The sequence below is a fragment of the Gobius niger genome (genome assembly GCF_951799975.1).
Source record: "Gobius niger genome assembly, chromosome: 3".
NCBI lineage: Eukaryota > Metazoa > Chordata > Actinopteri > Gobiiformes > Gobiidae > Gobius > Gobius niger.
The window spans coordinates 35,757,703-35,776,697 of record NC_136854.1 but is presented as its reverse complement, the minus strand read 5'-3'; the positions used below and the strand labels follow the sequence as shown (position 1 = coordinate 35,776,697).

At 41.5% G+C, this 18,995-nt stretch overlaps 1 protein-coding gene across 1 annotated transcript in view; it reads left to right on the top strand.

The window, feature by feature from the left end:
- Positions 1-1,895: 1,895 nt before the first annotated feature.
- The window catches only part of LOC306960885 (endonuclease V-like), a 94,883-nt gene continuing 77,783 nt past the window's right edge, over positions 1,896-18,995 (top strand). Inside the window, exons 1-5 of the mRNA XM_079553488.1 lie at positions 1,896-2,038; positions 3,106-3,277; positions 5,500-5,634; positions 5,760-5,799; positions 7,501-7,613. Coding sequence (XP_079409614.1) covers positions 1,995-2,038; positions 3,106-3,277; positions 5,500-5,634; positions 5,760-5,799; positions 7,501-7,613 — 504 coding nt within the window. The 5' untranslated portion in view covers positions 1,896-1,994. The remainder of the gene's footprint in view (positions 2,039-3,105; positions 3,278-5,499; positions 5,635-5,759; positions 5,800-7,500; positions 7,614-18,995) is intronic.

Sequence of the window (18,995 nt, the reverse complement as noted above, 5' to 3'; positions counted from 1 at the left end):
CAGGGAAAGGGCTTCACAATGAACGAGATACGATCCAATGGCTATTGGATTCCAAAATTAAGTCAAATGGTTACAACCTACATTCGCCAGTGTGTGTTTTGTCGGAAACAAAGGAGACCTGTGGAAGGACAAAAAATGAGAGACTTACCCACAGAAAGAATTGAACATTCTCCGCCTTTCACATACTGTGGTATGGACGTTTTTGGACCGTTCCTGACCAAACAAGCAAGGAAAGAATATAAAAGGTACGGTCTTCTTTTCACATGCTTCTACTCACGTGCAATTCATGTCGAAATGTTAGAGGACCTATCAACGGACACTTTTATAAATGGACTCAGATGCTTTATCGCTTTAAGAGGCTCTGTCAGACAAATAAAATGCGATCAGGGTACTAACTTTGTAGGTGCCAAAAATGAACTGAATGCAGCACAAGATGAAATTGACACTGATAAACTGACAACCTTCCTTGCAGAAAAACAATGTGATTTTGTCCTAAACACACCTCATGCTAGTCACGCAGGTGGGGTATGGGAACGACAGATACGGACTGTGAGAAACGTTCTTATTGCAACATTGGCTCTCACACCAGGTCGACTCACCGACTCGTCACTCAGAACCTTCTTGTATGAAGCAGCAGCTATAGTAAATAGCCGCCCCCTAACAACGGACAGTCTCAACGATCCAAACAGTTTGGAGCCGCTAACTCCAAATCATCTTGTTACAATGAAGACCTCAACTCCTCTGCCTCCCCCAGGACAGTTCGTTAAGGAGGACTTGTATGCACGAAAACGATGGCGTCAAGTACAGTACTTGCTCGAACAGTTTTGGAGCAGATGGAAAAGGAAGTACCTTCAGAACATTATGGCCAGACAGAAATGGCACAAGCCTAAAAGAAACATGCAAATAGGTGACATAGTAATGGACAAAGATGAAATGCAACCACGATCCCAGTGGAAACTTGGAAGAATTTTAGACACTGTAAAAGATACAGATGGACTTGTCAGAAAGGTCAAAATAGGTTTTGCAGACAGAAATCTTACCACAAAGGGTCAACGTGTGAACAAAACGTCTGTAGTGGAACGCCCAGTTCATAAATTAGTTCTGCTACTAGAAGACTGAAAAGTAAATTTGCAATGCTTAAAGTGTATTGAAATGTTGAAGTTACAGTTGTAACATGTTTACAAGGTTATAACTATTTTTGGTTAAGTAACAGGAAGAAATTATTTGTGTTTTATGTGTGTAACAGAAAATAATTTGGTGGGAGTGTAAAGACCGAGAAAGTACTTTTACATTATTTTGACTACCGCTATAGTATCGAGGTTTTATTTTGGTAACTATAGAAACCGGAAGCGTAATAACGGAAGTTAGATTGCACGGAGAAAAAGACGACAGAAAAAGTCGGAAAAAGGTTCACGGTTAAAAACAGAAAAACTACGGAAAAAAGGCGATTCAAATTAAAGGTTTAGCTTCAGTCATTTGGGAACAAGGTTTGTACATTTATAGAAATATTTTCTGAGCATCTTGAAATGTTAATGGTTATTTTGTAAATGCTAATGGAAAAGAAGCTAATGTAACGAGCTGTAACAGTAACGCATGGTATTGATTTGTCTTATTCAGCTCTTACGTTGGTTGATGACGACAAGGATGGAAAATAAAAGTCATTTCACCACCAGTTCTGGCCTTCGTAAATTGACTGGATGCTACACTTAGCTTTAAGATTTGGGTAAAGCCGAAATGGAGAAAATGCACTTTGTTAATGTGGGGGTTAAGGAGTTAATAGGCCTTTATGAATGTTCAAAGGTTTGTCTCTTTTTAGTGCCTCTAGAGGGCAGCATTAACCCGCCGTACACGGAGGGACATCTCCATGGAAACGCGTAACCCCGCCTTCCGCGTGACGTAAGACCCGGAAGACAACACTGCTTCATGTGCCTGTGGATTTTTATGGACTTTACAAACACATTTTTGGCTAAATGTGACTTTATTGATCGACATTGATGGCTGATCCTCCTACAGAAGAATTAGTGCAGCAGTGGGAGAGGTAAGACCGCTCTATCTGCCTTTGCTAATCCTTTCAGTGCGAGTTGAATTATTCTCACTGTATGCTTTGAATGGTGTAAGTGAATGTTTTAAATGTATGATCGAAATATTACAACATTCGACCGATGACTTCACTTTTTTAAAGGTATTTAAGTCCTGCCTCGTTGAAATAGAGACTTAAATGAAAAACAAAGATGTTAAAGTTTAATTTACTTTAAACTAATCTTCTAGAATCAATGCAGTATTCAGTAAGGAAACTCTGGCGCTCTGGCTTAAAAGTATAATGTCAGGTAATTGGTCATAAAGTAATGTCATACTGTTTTAGTTTCCTGTATGAGCCATATTCTCAGATTGGTGACATTTGGGGCTGGTTTTATTTAAAAACTTGAAGCTTAAGTGGGTGGCTGTATTGAATAGGAACACCTGGTGGAACTGTATTGTAAAAATGAATAATAATAATGATAATAATAATAGTAATGTATAGTTGATTTTTAATATAGCAAAGTTGATCATTGTTTATAATAATACAACAAATGTGTGTGGAGTTCTCGTCATGTCTGGGTGGGTTTCCTTCATCGGTCCCTATGATGAACATCCTCCAGCTGGATTGTCCAGATCAACCCAAGCTTTGGAGACATGCAAATGCAGAGGGCTGATATCCATATCGTAAAGAATTTAAATGGCAATGTTTTAAATCTCCATTGAGTCCACTTCAGACTGTGTTCGTCGACTTGCTCTGCTCCTTCAGCCTCCAACAGATGCTGCTTCTCTTTTGTCCTTGCGTTGTTGAGCTGGTGCCACTACAAACTGCTATTGATTTGTGAGATTGTGATGAAGAGACCAGCTTTTATTTAATGCTTTTGTATTTATGTCCTCCTTATGCTGCCTGTCGCTCGTAAGCCCCACTGCCATGTGTGAGGGTGCTGTTGTAAAAAAAAAAAAAAAAACAGCTGAGGATTCAACTCCCTCCGCTCCTCATTTATCTTTTTCATGTGGTATTGGTTACAAATCTTTAGGTCATTATTATGAAAAATTGCAGCATTATCAATAAAATGTTGTTCTGTCCAGTGAGCAGACCCGTCTCCGAGAGCAGGTGGTGGAGCAGGACACTGAGCCCTGGCAGAAAAGTCCAGATTTCTCGGGACTGGAGCGAGTTGCAGGAGTGGACCTGTCCTTCATCAAAGGGGACGAGGTCAACGCTTGTGCCCAGCTGGTGGTCCTAAGCTACCCACAGCTGGAGGTGAGTTCTGTCCTCAAGTGTTAATGTCAGGACCAAACAAAAACCCCACAGTGGTGCAGATTGTAGAGCGGGTCGGCTCATTATTGGAAGTTCAGGGGTTCGAATCCCGCCTCCTGAAGATGCACACTGTCGTTGTGTCCTCGGGCACAACACTTCACCCTCCTCGCCCCCAGTGTCTGTGTACATTGGTGTATGAATGAAAGTGTGAATGGGTGAGTGGTTCCTCACTTTGAGTGCCTAATATAGGTGGAAAAGTTCTATACAGTGGCAAAAGTATCCGCCCTCCTTTAACTTTAGCGGCACGGTAGCGCAGCGGTTAGCAGCTAGAAGGTCCCGGGTTCGATTCCCACCAGGACGGGGCCTTTCTGTGTGGACTTTGCATGTTCTCCCCGTGTCTGCGTAGGTTTCCTCCGGGTTCTCCGGTTTCCCCTACCAGTAAAAACATGTGCAATAGGTGAATCTTCCAGCCAGGTGATTCTGACCATCAGCCTGGCTCCACATCATGGAGATGGGTCCCCGGGCGCAGCACTGTCGTCAACCACTACTCCTTACGGGTCGCCCCAGCGGCATCGAAGGATGGGTTAAATGCAGAGGACAAATTTCCCTACGGGGACAATAAAGTATACAAACAAACAAACAAACAAACGAACAAAAACTTTTCAACATTTTGCCATTTTGATCATAAATATATTTAATTGAAATTGGTAACAGCTCTGGTCAGTGCTGTCCTTGTTTGGTCAGTAAGTTGAGGAGGACGGCCGGGTCTTGGTAGGTTTGCAGTGATGCCAGACTCTTTCCATTTCTGGATGGTGTATTTCACTGTACTTTGAGAGATGTTCAAAGCATTGGAAATCTTTATACTTTATACAGCTTTATACTTCTCAATAACTTTGTCCCGGACCTGTCTTGTGTGTTCTTGGACTTCATGATGCTGTCTGCTCCCCAATAGTCTCTAAACAGACCTCTGAGACCATCACAGAGCAGCTGTATTTGAACTGACATTAGATCACACACAGGAAGACTCTAATTAGTCATGAGGTCAACATGTGATCATTCAGAAATCATCAGGCAACTTCTGAAGGCACTTTGTTGCACTAAGAGGAAAGAGGGTAGATTGTTGTGCACATCCGGCTTTTCAGTTTGTTATTTATGATGTTATTTATGTTGCATGTTTTTTTTTTTTAATCGTGATTGATTGTAGGTTTTTTTTGTACAATATATTGATTATCACAGTATCAGTGTATCGTGAGATTATCGTTATCGTAAGCCATGTATCGCGTATGGTAGCGAATCATGAGGTACCCACAGGTTCCCACCCTGAGTGGAGCCGGACTCCTAAGTTATAACTACAATCTGACCCATGACAATGTTTGAAAAGAGTAACAAGACAGAGTAAGGATCAAACAACAAATCTAGCAATAAAAACATTAACATTGGCCTGGAATCTGTTTTTGTTGAGGTCCTTTTAATGGCAGTGACCCCTCCCATCATCACTCCTTTACAGCTACTAAATACATGCCATTATTGGAAGGAAGCAAACAGGAATTTATAAAACCTCTTTTTATGATCAGATACTTTGAACTCTTGGATTGTCTTTTCCAATAAAATTCACATGGAATTTATCTTTGTATTTTTATCGACTCCCAGCTGCAGCCAAACCTTACATATGTGATTTTTATATACATGGACTATGGGATTTTTCCAACATTTTTATGCTCACAACCCCCTTCAATGTCATTCACAATAAACACATTTAGCTGTACTCTTTCACAGACCCTCATCTTCTTTTCTATTTATTGTGCATTAAAAGCGACCGGCCCTTCCTGTTATGTAATATCACATAATAAATTGCTTTTGTCAGGGCACAGCAGCAACACATGCTCCAACAAGGCTAATAATGAAATGTTTGGAAACGTCGTCCAGTGATACGATTAGGTTCCCCGCTTGTGTTCAATTTACTCCAACACTGCCACCTCGGGCCTTTGGCAGCACAATAACTGCCCAAATGTAATGTGTAGTGTGTTCGAATGGCTTTGAAAATGAAAGAATAAAGGTTTTCTGTCATCTAAATGAGCTTGTACCTATGCTCCTGTTATGTACCTTGTTTGTTGTCCACTATATTGCATTTTGGCTTGTTAATACAATACCACAAGGCAAAGGTGTTCTGTGATAAATGCTTGTTACTGTGGTTGAACTTGAATGTTTGTTTTTATGTTTCTCAGGTTTTATATGAGGAGAGTACAATGGTTGCCCTCACAATGCCGTACATGGCGGGGTTTCTGGCTTTCAGAGAAACGCCTTCTCTATTGGAGGCTCTAAAGAGACTTCAACGCAACAAGTCAGAGCTCATGCCACAGGTTTGCAACTCACATGAATCAGCCTTTGAAAGTGTTCTCTCTTTTAGATGGCGCTGTCTTTGTCTCTAACCCCTTGACCTTGAATTACTTTGTGAAATAGTAAACGTATTCCTTTATGTTCACAGGTGGTGTTTGTAGATGGGAACGGTCTCTTCCATTACAGAGGTAAGACTCTGGCGTATTGGCTGATTTAACTTTATATTATGTCCTGTATTGATCCACTAACGGTGATTTAACAACAAGCTGTGGCACTGTGGCAGGTATCAGCGACCAGTCACACACAGAAGCATCGGAAAACCCAGCCAAAACCTGCAGGCATACGATGCAGCCGCAGGGCCGGCCCTAGCCAATTTGGCCCCTAGGCAAGATTGATTTTTTGCGCCCCCCCCCATTTCCATTTCTCCTTGTTTTTCTCTATCGCGCACATGCACGAAGCCTGACCAAAATAAAATTCTATAGGCCTAGTTGTTTTTTTTTATGGAGGGGGGTTGTTGCTTTTTTTCTGAATCCTTTTGGACACACTTTTGATATGGAGAAGGATAGTTTTATTTTATTTTATTCTGATTATCGTTGTTATTTTTCAATTATTTACTTTTATTTAACCAGGATAGTCCCACTGAGATTAAGAATCTCTTTTTCAGGGGAGTCCTGGCCCCAGAGGGGAATCTATAGTACATGTTTTTAGTGGTAGGGGAAACCGGAGTACCTGGAGGAAACCTACGCAGACACGGGGAGAACATGCAAACTCCACACAGAAAGGCCCCATCCAGGTGGGAATCGAGCCCTGGACCTTCTAGCTGTGAAGCGTGAGCGATAACCGCTGTGCCACCGTGCCGCCATTATATTACTGTATATTCTGTTTATCTATTCATTTAAAAAAAAAAGAAAAAAGGCAGAACGTGTGCTTCATGAAACGTGCCCAACAGTTACATTGGAGGAGGACCCTCTACTTCTGAAGTAAATTTACACATAATCTCCTCCATGTTACACGGCTCCCCGGGGGCGTAGAGGCACCTGTGGGGTCTCGTTTGAAAGCTTGAAAGCTCTAGTTTCCAGCACAAAAGTCTCTATCACTTTCTGTTCCAAAGTTACGTCCGAAAATCGGCGATGTTGAAGATGGCGGGAGCGTGGGGTTCAAAAAGTAAAACGTATTTTGGCACCCCCTCCAGCAGAGGGTGTCCTAGTCGACTACCTGGGTCGCCTATGCCTAGGGCCGGCCCTGTGCAGCTGCAATTTTCAGTGTGGTTTCTTTGTTTACAAAGCCTCTGCACTCCCCCTTTTCATCTCACACAGAAAGAGCAACAATAAAAGATAAGATTAGACTGTATTGATCTCACGATGGAGAGATTCCAATCCAACCAATTCAACTAAATTAAGCATTTCTATTAGGAATGAGCTATAAATAATAGGTGTACATAGAAAATAGTTCTACCAATAGTTCTGTGGATAATATTTTTCACCCTTGGAAACAGTCAAAAAGTTGTCACGTTCCGTGGCCCTGGCGCCCCCTACTCCTGTGTCTGAAACTCTGACTTCCCCCAATAACCAGACATACAAAAAACATGGACCAACAAGTTACAAATTAAGTGTAGTTTATGTTACAAAAGGCACTTTAAATAATGCTGCTAAATAACGTGCTGTAAATTTGACGATATTGCACACGTTATATTGCACTTTGTATTTGTAAATTGCCTTTTATTGACATGTATTTTATTGTGTAAGGACTACAGGAAATGAGCATGGTGCTAAATCTGGTGCAGTTATCTTTTTAATGTAACTACACAAGACCTTCAGATAAATAAAGAAAAAACTAAATGGAGCAGTCATTCTATTATGCTTGTGTTAACTACAGCATTTCCTCTTCAGAGTTCGGTATCGCGTGTCACCTGGGCGTATTGTCGGACATACCGTGTGTGGGCGTGGCCAAAAACCTGCTGCAGGTGGAAGGCGTGTACAAGGATGAGGAGCACCAGTCACAGGTATTTAAAGATCTTAGGGGAAACGCACACAGAGAAGCAGACTACACACTTTTCCTATTGAGAGTAGAAAATGAGCGCTGCTGCGGGTCCCACGGGTGTAAAAAGACTCCAAAATATTGCCCTGATGAAGATGCGTCTGCCAAAATTATTTTTTTAATTACCTCGTCCATGTTTTAATAAAGGACTTTTACCTTTTGACTACTATGGAGTGCCTCCTCACCATTTTCGACTGCGCTCCACACTCACAGCCAGTCATTTTTCTCCTTTTACACTTTTCCTATTCTTTACAAAGCGCCCTTCCCAAAGTCTAATACATCGCGGCCCCCTTTATCGATCAAAAGTTCCCACGGGGCCCCCCAACAACAGGAATTCACTCTTTTCAAAGATTAACACAGGCTGAATACTTACTACAAATAAACAAATACAGTAAGAATCATTTCAAACCATTTATTTGTATCTGAATTATGTTTGGACAACCTTTGGAGGTCCCCCTGAAGTGAGGCCCCGCAGGAGTCCAACTTTGACCCCTCTATCACAATGGCTGTGATGGAGGGTTTAACTTCTGAAGAACGCTACAACGCCCAGGACACAGGCGCCGACAATCCCAGCCACAACTGCCACGTTCTTTAACATGCGCCCATTGGTCTCTGTGGCGGCTTTTTCCAAGGCTTCCACATCGGGGTCATAGGTGACAGTAACATACGGAATGCTTGAGTAATCGTCCGCAACAATGGTCTCCGGATCGCTGGATGTATCGGCATCACTATAGCCCTCGTTGCTTGAAACGTCACTCCCACCGCTCTCCGTGTCGGATTGCGTTGGCTCCACGTTTAATCTTCCCGCGATTGACTTTTTATCACAGATATTAGAGCCGGGACCAGGTGCCCTGTCAATCGCGTCAGTTATGCAGGGTGTTTTTCGGACATCGATCTTGGCGGGTTTGAAGCTATTGTCTCTCTTCCAAACAGAGAATTCGCTTTCTAGATGGGCTTTTGATGATTCACGGGCACAGGAGGTAATCTGCCTCTCGCTGACGTCTTGAAGAGCATCCTGGCTGATGCTTTCTGGGGCTTCTGCGACATCTGCTTCTCCGTCTGTGTCCTGTGTGTCCACTTTGACTTCAGCTACAGTCTCACATCCTTTTTCCTTGTCAATTCTGTGCCGTTCACTTTCTATTGTTTTAATTTTGTCCTGCAGTCGTTGAATTTCGTCCGTATTTTCTTCATTCTTCTCAACTTCACTGCGCAGTTTGACAATAGCAAGCCTTAGCATGTCTTGGGAAATGCTCTTCATCTCCTCTTTGCCTTCTCTGTGGATCTTGATGGTTCTCAGCTCGGCCTTTGTGGTGTTAAGCTCCCTCCGCAGGGCTCTCATGGGTTCTCTTTGACTTTGTATTTGGTCCTGTTGTCTCTCTATCTCTACCAGTTGTCTGGAGATGATTTTTCGGCACTCTTTGCAGGAGAGATCTTCTGATTCGCTGGTCGTGGACATCTGTCACCTGTAATTCAACAGTCGTAATTCAAAATCTGTACTTTGTCCAGCCAGGAGGGTTCAGACAGTGATGTTTAAATGATACGTTTTCAAATGAGTCCTTAACGAAGGTATTCTTCAAATTCTCACTGTTACCATGGATATCCGACCATGTTCAAAGTAACAGGGAAAAAACAAAATGACACATAAGATGTTTTTTTTTTTTTTTTATAAAACATTGTTAACACAATTATATATAAGATTTTATGAAGCTTTACCTGCTTTCTTTAGTTTGGCCATTTTTTGTGATTTTTTTTGTTTCACTTCCTTATTGGACACTGACAGGAAGTGACATAGATAGAGGACAACAATATGAAACTGTTGCCATGCCGACAATGTTACGTCAATGGGAAATGAGTCACACTAAAAAATCTCTTCTCCCCTCTGTCCAGAACTTTACCCTCCTCATTGACGGTCACAATGTCACCCCCTCCCCCTCTGTACGCAACCTCGGCATCATAATGGACTCCACCCTCTCATACAAAACACACATCAACAACAACATCCCTTACCCAGTCTACAGCTGAAATCCTCATCCACGCATTCATCACTTCCAGACTCGACTACTGCAATACATCCAGAACTCTGCTGCCCGCCTCCTCACCCACACCCGGTCCAGAGAACACATCGCCCCCGTCCTCCAGCAGCTCCACTGGCTCCCTGTTCAATATCGTATTCAGTACAAGCTCCTCCTCCTCACCTACAAATCCCTCCATAACCTGGCCCCGCCCTACCTCACCGAGCTCCTGCAACAACACCAACCCACCCACTGCCTCCGCTCAGCCAACTCCAACCGCCTCACTCCCATCACCCGCACGAACCGCCGGACCTTGGGGGACCGAGCCTTCGCCATCGCCGCCCCCACCCTCTGGAACTCACTCCCACAGCCCATTAGAAACTCTGACTCACTACCAACTAAATCAGTACCCAAAACCCACCTGTTCAAACTAGCTTTTTCCTAAACCCCCTTTTTTGTTTTGTTTAATTCCACATGTAAAGCGTTTTTGAGTGTCCAAGCGCTATACAAGTTTGATGTATTATTATTATTATTTTATTATTACACTGCGACTGTAATAATCTTACCTTGATTCTTTTTATTGAATTTTCCCTTTTTAACAAACAGAAAACACATACACACAAAAACCCTCATTCTCACCTACCCACCCACTGCACCAGAGTATCATGAACAATGAAAATATTGTAAATGACATTGAGAAAAAAAAACAATACAGAAAAGGCCTCTCTTTACCATTATAGAGTCATGACATCAAAGTCCATTTCTTTGATAATTCAGAGGATTGGCTGCCACACAGTATACCATTTTTGTATATTGCCCTGTATAGAGTAACAAATTTGCTCCAAAGTTAGATGTTGAATCAAATCGTTCACCAAATGCTTAAATGTGGGTGGAGATTTGTCCTTCCATTTTCTAAGAATAAGTCGCCTGGAGAAAAGAGTAGCAAAAGCTATCATTATTTTATCAGCAGTGTTCAAACCTAATCTGGGTAACGTTACCCCAAAAGTTTTCGAAATTGAGAATGGCTCAATGTGGGTTTTTAGTACCTTAGGAAAAAACATAAAAACAGACTTCCAAAATTCAGCCAATTTTGGACAGCTCCAAAACATATGTGATAAAGTACCGGATACTGTGCGGCAACAATGGCTATCCGTATTCTATCTATCTGCACAATAACTCTATCTCTCTGCCAAACTCCACGGTGTATGCAGCGGTGCAGGCCCTCCACAAGGCAAGGAATGCGATTGTCTCACCGCAAAAATAACAAAGTGCCGGCTAAATACACGGCCAAAAATTATTCACCACGGAGCAGCTATGTGGCACATTCAGTTTGACTAACACGTACGTACGTACGTAAGAAACTATAAAGACACATTCTGCACAGCTCACCCACACAGAGAAGCTCTCACTCAGGGACAGTCCCAGGAGGAGCCGCTTCAGGTTGCGCTCCAGTCGCTCTGTAAACTATAAACAATAAACTAATTTCATTTTATAGCCCTAGAGTTCTTAGCCCACTTATATGAAAGCAAACTTACCTGAAGACACAGCTCCCTTTTCCAATGCGATCGGCCAGAATCGCATTGGAAAAGTGATTTTCACGTGATTTTAGAGCGGGTCGTCTCATAATTGGGAGATCGGGGGTTTCGAATCCTGTCTCATGAGTCATGACGATGCACAATGTCGTCGTGTCCTTGGGTAAGACACTTCACCCACCTCGCCTCCAGTGTCTGTGTACATTGGTGTGTGAATGGGTGAGTGGATCTTTGCTGTAAAGCGCTTGCCTAATTGGTGGAAAAGCGCTACATAAGTTGAGACCATTTACCATGAGCTGCATATTGTCCTAATATAATAGTCTAATATTTATTATTAGGCCCCATCGAGTCTGTGTTATGTCAGTCACTGACTTGTGTAACCTGCTTTACGTTTACAGTTCATATTGTTAAAGAGGGGGTATTATGCTTTTTTCAATCACATAGCACCAGTCTATAACACACTACAATAATGACGAAACCTTCTGTTGGTCTGTAAATGCAGTAAATTAGAATAACTGCCTTGTATAAAATTGCTCTCTCAAAATGGCTGTAGGAAATGTCTTGAAATAGGCCTCTGTCTCTTTAAGAACCTCTGAGCCTTTCCGACACGCCCCCTCCACACGCTGTCTGTGGCATCAGTGGGGAGGGGGTTCTGCTGAGGAGCAGTGGTTGGTTACTCGGCTGGTGACGAAAGCTCGGAGGCGTCTCCAGGAGGTGGGGGCGTTCCTAGGAGGACTCAGGCAAACCCATCCCTAAAACCTATCCCTAAAATGGCAGCCAAGTTACTCAAAGATTACTCAAAAATACGTGAATGTGCCAAGGCAACACTTCAGGTATGTTTTTAATGAGGGAATGACATAAAAACATGATGTAAAGCTTGAAAAAGTCGATTTTGCATAATACCCCCCCTTTAACAGAAACTCAGAATATTATATATATAAATATATATTATTTTAAATTTTTTTTTTTTTTTTGAAGAAGGGGTTGAGTTGTTTAGGCGGCCGTCTAAACAGGACAGCGCTGCGGGAAACCCTGCTCTTCATTTTGAATAGAAAGTAAGGGTAGCAGGGTGGCCGGATTCTTTTTCTGTGAGAGAAAGAAAGGGATGGGTTTGGATCGTCAGAGGAACACATTGATATCAAAATAAATGTTTATCCAATGTTATATCCATTTTGGGCAGGTTTTGATTCCTCTGAACGCTGAGTACAAATAACATTAATTTCGCATCATTCCAACTTGTGCTGTAGTTTGTCGTATTCGATTAATTCAAAGTTTCCGGCTGCGTTTCTGACAATGAAAAAGCAAGGACAGAGTGCAGCAAAGGGCAACATTTGCAGTTGTCTGTGAATACGTTTGGTCCCTCAACATATTGGAGCTATTCTGGCTGTGACTTTTACTTCAAGCCAAGGCCTCACGTTGTAACTAATGATCGTGCAGTTTCCTGAATACAAATAGGCCCTGAAACAAATACCTATTGGTGAAAGCACACCTCCGGGAGCAGAGGAAAATTATTTGGCTTTCATTAATATGCAAATGTTGACTTTGTTTTTACTCTGGCGCCTCGGTGACCTGTAAAAGGGAAAACAAGTTTGCAGCCGGTGACGAACAGGCGTCCGAGTTCTGCCTTAACGAACAGTTATTAATACATTGTTATTGTTTGTGTTTTTGATGATTTCCAAAGGGGTCATGGGCACAATGTCTTTAATGAATTCACAAAGACTTGAGGATAAAGCGTCTAAAAGAGAGTTGGCATCAGTGGTAATTTTATTTTGCGTTGGTGAGGTCATAAAGCTGCCTCACAGAAAGCTGACTTCAGTAATATTTCAGATAACTTTAGAAAATGGGTAAAAAATCATTGAACATAAGATAAAATAAAAAACTGAAGGTGGAAAAGGTTGTATAAATTGAGACCAATGAACATTTACCATATTACAAAGTTATGTTGATGAATGTGTGGGTTAGAATCGCAGGATAGCAGATTAAATAAAGTTGCGCCGGGCCCGAGGTCTGACAAATGGAGACAGTGGCTTCAGGTGCGTCATTTGGAATAAAATCAATACAATATTCCAGACGCTGCACGCTAAAAGCCACATGATTTCCTGCGTAACAAATAAAGCGAGTGCCCACTACATAAATTTGAGCTTAGGTGGATATACTGTGTGCTGTATTACTTTTTAAGCCGCTGATGCAACCGTGCAAGAGAGTTATGACTTTTTTTAAAATCAAAGTTACATCATTGTGTCATAATGCGTCATGTTTGCTTTGAAAACATTAGATTGGTGCAGGTTTATATAATAATATTTACTGCAGGCTCATGGAACATCTTGACAATGCATTTAAAAACTCCCGTGTGCAACTGAAGTTTCAAATCATTCTTTTATTTTCTTGGAGCCCAGTCTTGTCTGTGCAGGATAGTATTGTCTCCACTTATCCCTGTATTTCATGAAGAATAGAAACGACCCTCCAACCTTTATTCATTTGCTACATGATGTAATGAGACATGTCCAATTGGAAAAAATCAATTTTGAACTAAAAGGAAAGGTAGATGAGTTTCATCTGATATGGGGTCCGTTTCTGGACACATTTAAACAAGTATGTTTACGCCTACTACCCCTTTTTTTTTCTATTTTTGTTTTATTTTATTGTATTGTTGTAAACATAAAAAACTTCAAAACGTTCAATTAAAAGATTTGTTTTAAAATACAAAGAAAAATCACACTGAAAGGCATCATTTAAAGAAGCCATCTTTGATTTTTATTTTTTTTATTTTCTCTTATTGGAATAACATTTGTTTTGCCCTTTAGTATATGGTAAAAGCAGACATTTATCCAAAAAACACTGGTTTAAAAGCCTTTAAAAGCCAGTCATAAAATGTCAGGCTTGTAGGCATGTTTTACAGTGAAGTGACAGTTTTCCTCCCTGAAAGTTGTGAAACCTGGTTTAAACGAATTTGATGTTGTAAATGCAGGAGGAAGGTTTGAGATGAGTTTGGACCAGAAAATATCAATTTGAAATTTGAGTGACCCTGTTTTGTACAATCAGGTATAGCTCCTTTAAGGGCCTATCTTACCAGCCTGGAGACTTGAGTCGCTGCTGGTCACAGAGATGTCTCCGAGACGTAGTCTTGGTGAAAACAAACATGTTAGATTACAGCGGAGACTGCATGGAAACAATTCCAAGTCTCTGTGTGGTCTCCATGTGCGCGGTCTCAAGCAGTTGTGTCGCGAATACTCTTTGTTGTCCTCAACCTGTGAGATACCAAGGAGATCTCAAAGAGTCGTTTGGAGTGTTTTTGAGATCTCCTTGGTATGTCACAGGTGTCCGACAGGTCTCGGAGACATTGCAGGTTGAGGACACTTGAGGACAACAAACAGTGTTCACAACATTGCCACAACTGCTTGAGGCCACGTAGACCTCCCGGAGACCATGGAGACTCCAGGGGACGACTCAGAGACTCCCTGACCAGTGGCAACTTGAATCTCCATCTAGTCTCCAGGCCGATGAGATAGGACCTTTTAAAGCGCAAAATCAATGGCAGTCTCCGCAGTGTCTCCACAACGTTTCCACAACTTTCCTCCGGTGAGATTGGTCTTTAAAGGGGCTAGATGCAAGTTGGTCATTTTATACTCTTTACTGCCACCTCAGGTCATACGTGTACCTGCAGGTTCTATATAAAGCTCGTCCATGACAGCGCTTCGAACCCGAATTAACAACTTATTGAGTGACAGTGCAGGATTTTAGATGCAGTTGTGGTGAACAGGTCTGAGCTCATTCTACACATAAGGACATTTCTGGAACATGTAGGGGGAGGAAAATACTTAATTTTAGCATTTTTAAACTCTTTTAAAAACATTTTTGGCCCTGCAAGAAAAACAGGGACACCATTACTTTTATCTGCTTCCAATATGTACCTTATTTTGATTTAGTTTATTTTTTACTCACACGCTCACAAACTATCACTAGGACGACATGCATTCTGTACATCCTCTTGCTTTCCCTCTGTCCTCACACTGACGTGAACTGACGTGAACTTGGTACGTCAGACCGATGCATTATTGTATTAACTTTTTAATCTGATGATTCAACCAAAGTTTGACGGCAAAGTTACGGGAGAGGTTACACAGTTTTAGCAGTCATAAGCTCATTCAAAGTTATGTCAGTGCCCTGCTGCTTTTGACCCCGAGCATTAGTTTCAACCCTATAATTCAATTCCCTAAATCCTTCCACTTCAATTAGCGTGAGGCACTTTGACGTCACAAACTTGGCCTTTTTAAGTTCATCCTTCAGCCTAGTTCAGTTCGGTGGTTGCCGGCCTTCGCTTAAATTGACGGTAGATTAATTTTTTTACAGAAAATATTCTATGACCTTTTGTAATTTCCTTATTGCGATTATACTTGTAAGCCCGGGCCCCCCCTCCCCCTTGTGTACATTGTCCCAAATCTAGCGTCATTGCGGCTGTGCTTCCCCACACACTTCGGGACCTCTGTCTCCCTCCTTGTCCCCCTCTGTGTCTCCTCTGGCTGTTAGCTGTAATCACTCACAGCGGCGCAGACAAGCCATTCATCACCGCGGCTAAGCTTCCCCTCGCCGCTCTTGCCCGTAACCCAAAATGCACCTGTTACGGCGTCACTGACTTTCTGATGCCTTTATCAAAACTTTACAGGAAAAAGATGAAAAATAGAAGGAAAGTGTGGCAGTGTGCAAGATGCTGTTGGTGTGCACTGGAGGCATCTTCTTCTTTGAGCTACTTTTACAGAAAAACATGAACACATTTGAGCTTGTATTGAGTGTTTAATTTCCCCATCAAAAATAAACCTGGAGCTGTATCTTTGCTTCGGATTGAGAAATACCATTTATGTGATTGTGTGTATATTCTTCTCATGCTCAAGCTCGTTCTGGATTTTGCTGCATAATTCAATAGTGTCCTCTGCATTTTAGTTGCTTCTCCATTGTGAGAGCAATAAAGTTCTATCTAAATGACTTTACATTTTTTATAGCATTCCCACAGCTGCCTGCAGAGGGAAATCCAACACGTTGAGATGCAAAATGTTAAGAATCCGTACTTAAAGTGCATATGTCACATAGTTAACACAATTATATTTACTGTATTTTCCAAACTCTAAGTTGCTCCGGAGTATAAGACGCACAAGCCAAAAAATGAACAGGCTGAGTAGGCGTACGGTATGCTAACGTAACACATTGATGGTTAGCTACATGAAGCATAAACAACGAACTAAATGTGTCAGGTATGTCAACGTCGCATAAACAGTTAGTTAACTATAGCATAAAGAACATACCAAACTCTCGATCTCACTCCAAATCACTAAATCCGTTGAAATCTTCATCCTCAGTGTCACTTCTGGACAATCGCCACGGCAACGACCTGGGCACTGAGGCGTAATTGCACCGTCGACAAACCTCTCCCGGCAGCACGTTTTACAAGCTCTCATTTGTGAACTCGTTCCTGTAGCTGTGGCCATTGAGCTTTGTTTTCTTTTGTAAGAGGAACCTCCGCTTCTCGCTTTCTCCCAATTTTCTTTCAGCTGCTCGATTAGCCTGCAGTGCCCTCTAGTGGCATGTGAAATTATATATTTGAATTTAATAAAAGAAGAAAACATCACATATAAGACCCTGCCAAACTATGAAAAAAAGTGTGACTTATAGTCCGGAAAATACGGCAAGATTTTTCAAAAAAGTTCCTGATTGGACACCGACAGGAAGTGATGTAGATAATGGTAAACATTTTTAAACTGTTGCAGTGCCAACCATGTTTTGTCAATGGGTAATGAGTGAACTAACCCAGCGTTATCACAGGAGGAATATCAAGCTCTAGATAGTTCCAAAAAATTGGGACCAGGCTTTTAAGTTGTTTTTAACGTGTCTTAAGTGCAATGCTTTCCAATGGGAAACTAGTGGCCATATGGAGGTACGACAGCAATGGCGGCCCCTCGTGTCGTTGTCAAAAAGCAGAGCAGCCAGCGGCCATTGCTTACAACAGGTGTTATCCATCTAAATAAGTCATATTTTCAGAAGAATTAAAACCTGTCATATGCACTTTTAAGATGTACCAAATCAGGAATATTATTAATTATGTGCTATGTCCAGTTTAATGCTTTACTATTTTTTCAGTATTTGTTCATTCTGCTCATGACTCAACTGTTTGGTGCACAATGGACAAATATTCTATAAACTAGAAATGTTTTAGTCCAGCTCTAGTTCTTGTTGTGTCCTTGCTTTTGTCATGGTTTTGAGATTGTTCAGGCCAGGTTTACTTCCGGGTTAGTTCTCGTCACGGTCAGGTTCAGTCCTTATTTTGTCCTGTTTCGCTTCACGGCATCCGCATCGTGGCCACTGACTTTCCACAAATATAAACCGACATTTACAAAGACGAGGAGTCACAGTTAAGAGCGGAGAAATCAATGTGTGGCTTTAAAAGAGTGTGAGTTTGAGATGCGGATGGACTGATGGCTGCCGTGGGATTGTTATTTCTTTCAAATTGATTCAGAACAAGATGCTGCTGTTTATAATCAGCTCCAGGCCACAGTGGACAAGGTTTTGTTGAGTGGGGATTAGAGACCTTTGTTTACTCTTTAAACTCTATCTACAACCTTTTTATTTGTTTAGTTCAGGGCTTTTTATCCTCAATTAAGAGCGAATCTCATTTGCTGCGGTTCATGTTAATTACACTTTGTTTTGTTTACTTCTATTAATGCTGCGTAGATTCATTCTTTTAAAACGTCAAGACGTCAAGGAAAATTACGGTAGATTCTTGTTCTGCTTTTATTCCCAGGGATGCTTGGTAAAAGCAATGATATGCCCCATGTTTGACTGATATCTAATCCATCAAATTTTACACTGTGACAGTAGGCAAAGTTACTCACAAGACTTTTTTTTTTTATCCCTGATGGTGATTAACCTTGAATTCTGATAAATAAAGTAAACTATGGGCATTTATATGATATATTGTACCTCTCTCACTATGGAGTGCTCATTTTTGTGAGAAATATCAGTATTTTCTGGGGGGATTTTTCCAACCCAGAAGACAAGACACTTGGATTCAGTTAACTCCGCCCCTCTCTCCGAATTGATGCTGCCCATGCAACAGTAGCAGTAGTAGAAATATAAATAACGCAGCAATAAGGGAAGTTACTCCTCAGTGCAGTTACAGTGGCAAGAAAAGTTAAGTAAACCGTTTGGAATTTCTCACTTTTCTGCCTAAGTTGGTCACTAAATGTGGTCTGATCAAAATCACAGGAATGATTAAACAGTGTCTGCTTAAACTAATACCACCTAAACATTTACATTTTATCATATTTTTAGTGGCCATATCATGTAAACATTCACAGGAGAGTGTGGAATAAGTAAGTACACCGCTTGAATCTCACTGAACTGCAGCAGTGTTCCTCCCCAAACTATTCAACTTTGGTTGGCGAAAGACCACTTGGATGCTCCACAGCACTACTGGTAAAATATTCAGTGGACTGATTAACCCAAAGTTGAATTATTTGAGCAATCAACTGTCAATGCCTTCAACACGATAAACACATGTGTGGCTCACATCTATGAACACTGAGGAAATACCACAGTAACAGCTCAGCTCTGACCTCTGTCACATGTTGTATTCAAGGTTTGGAGTGTGGTTCAGGGCTTCCTGTTGCAGAGGTAAGAGCTGAGCTGTTGAAGCTAAATGCTATCTGGTAGCATGCTAACATATTACATTTATTTGAAGGGGGCAGTGTACAATATACATTAACCTCGAAAAGGAGAGATGCATTGTACCGCGTTGTACTTGTGCTAATTTTG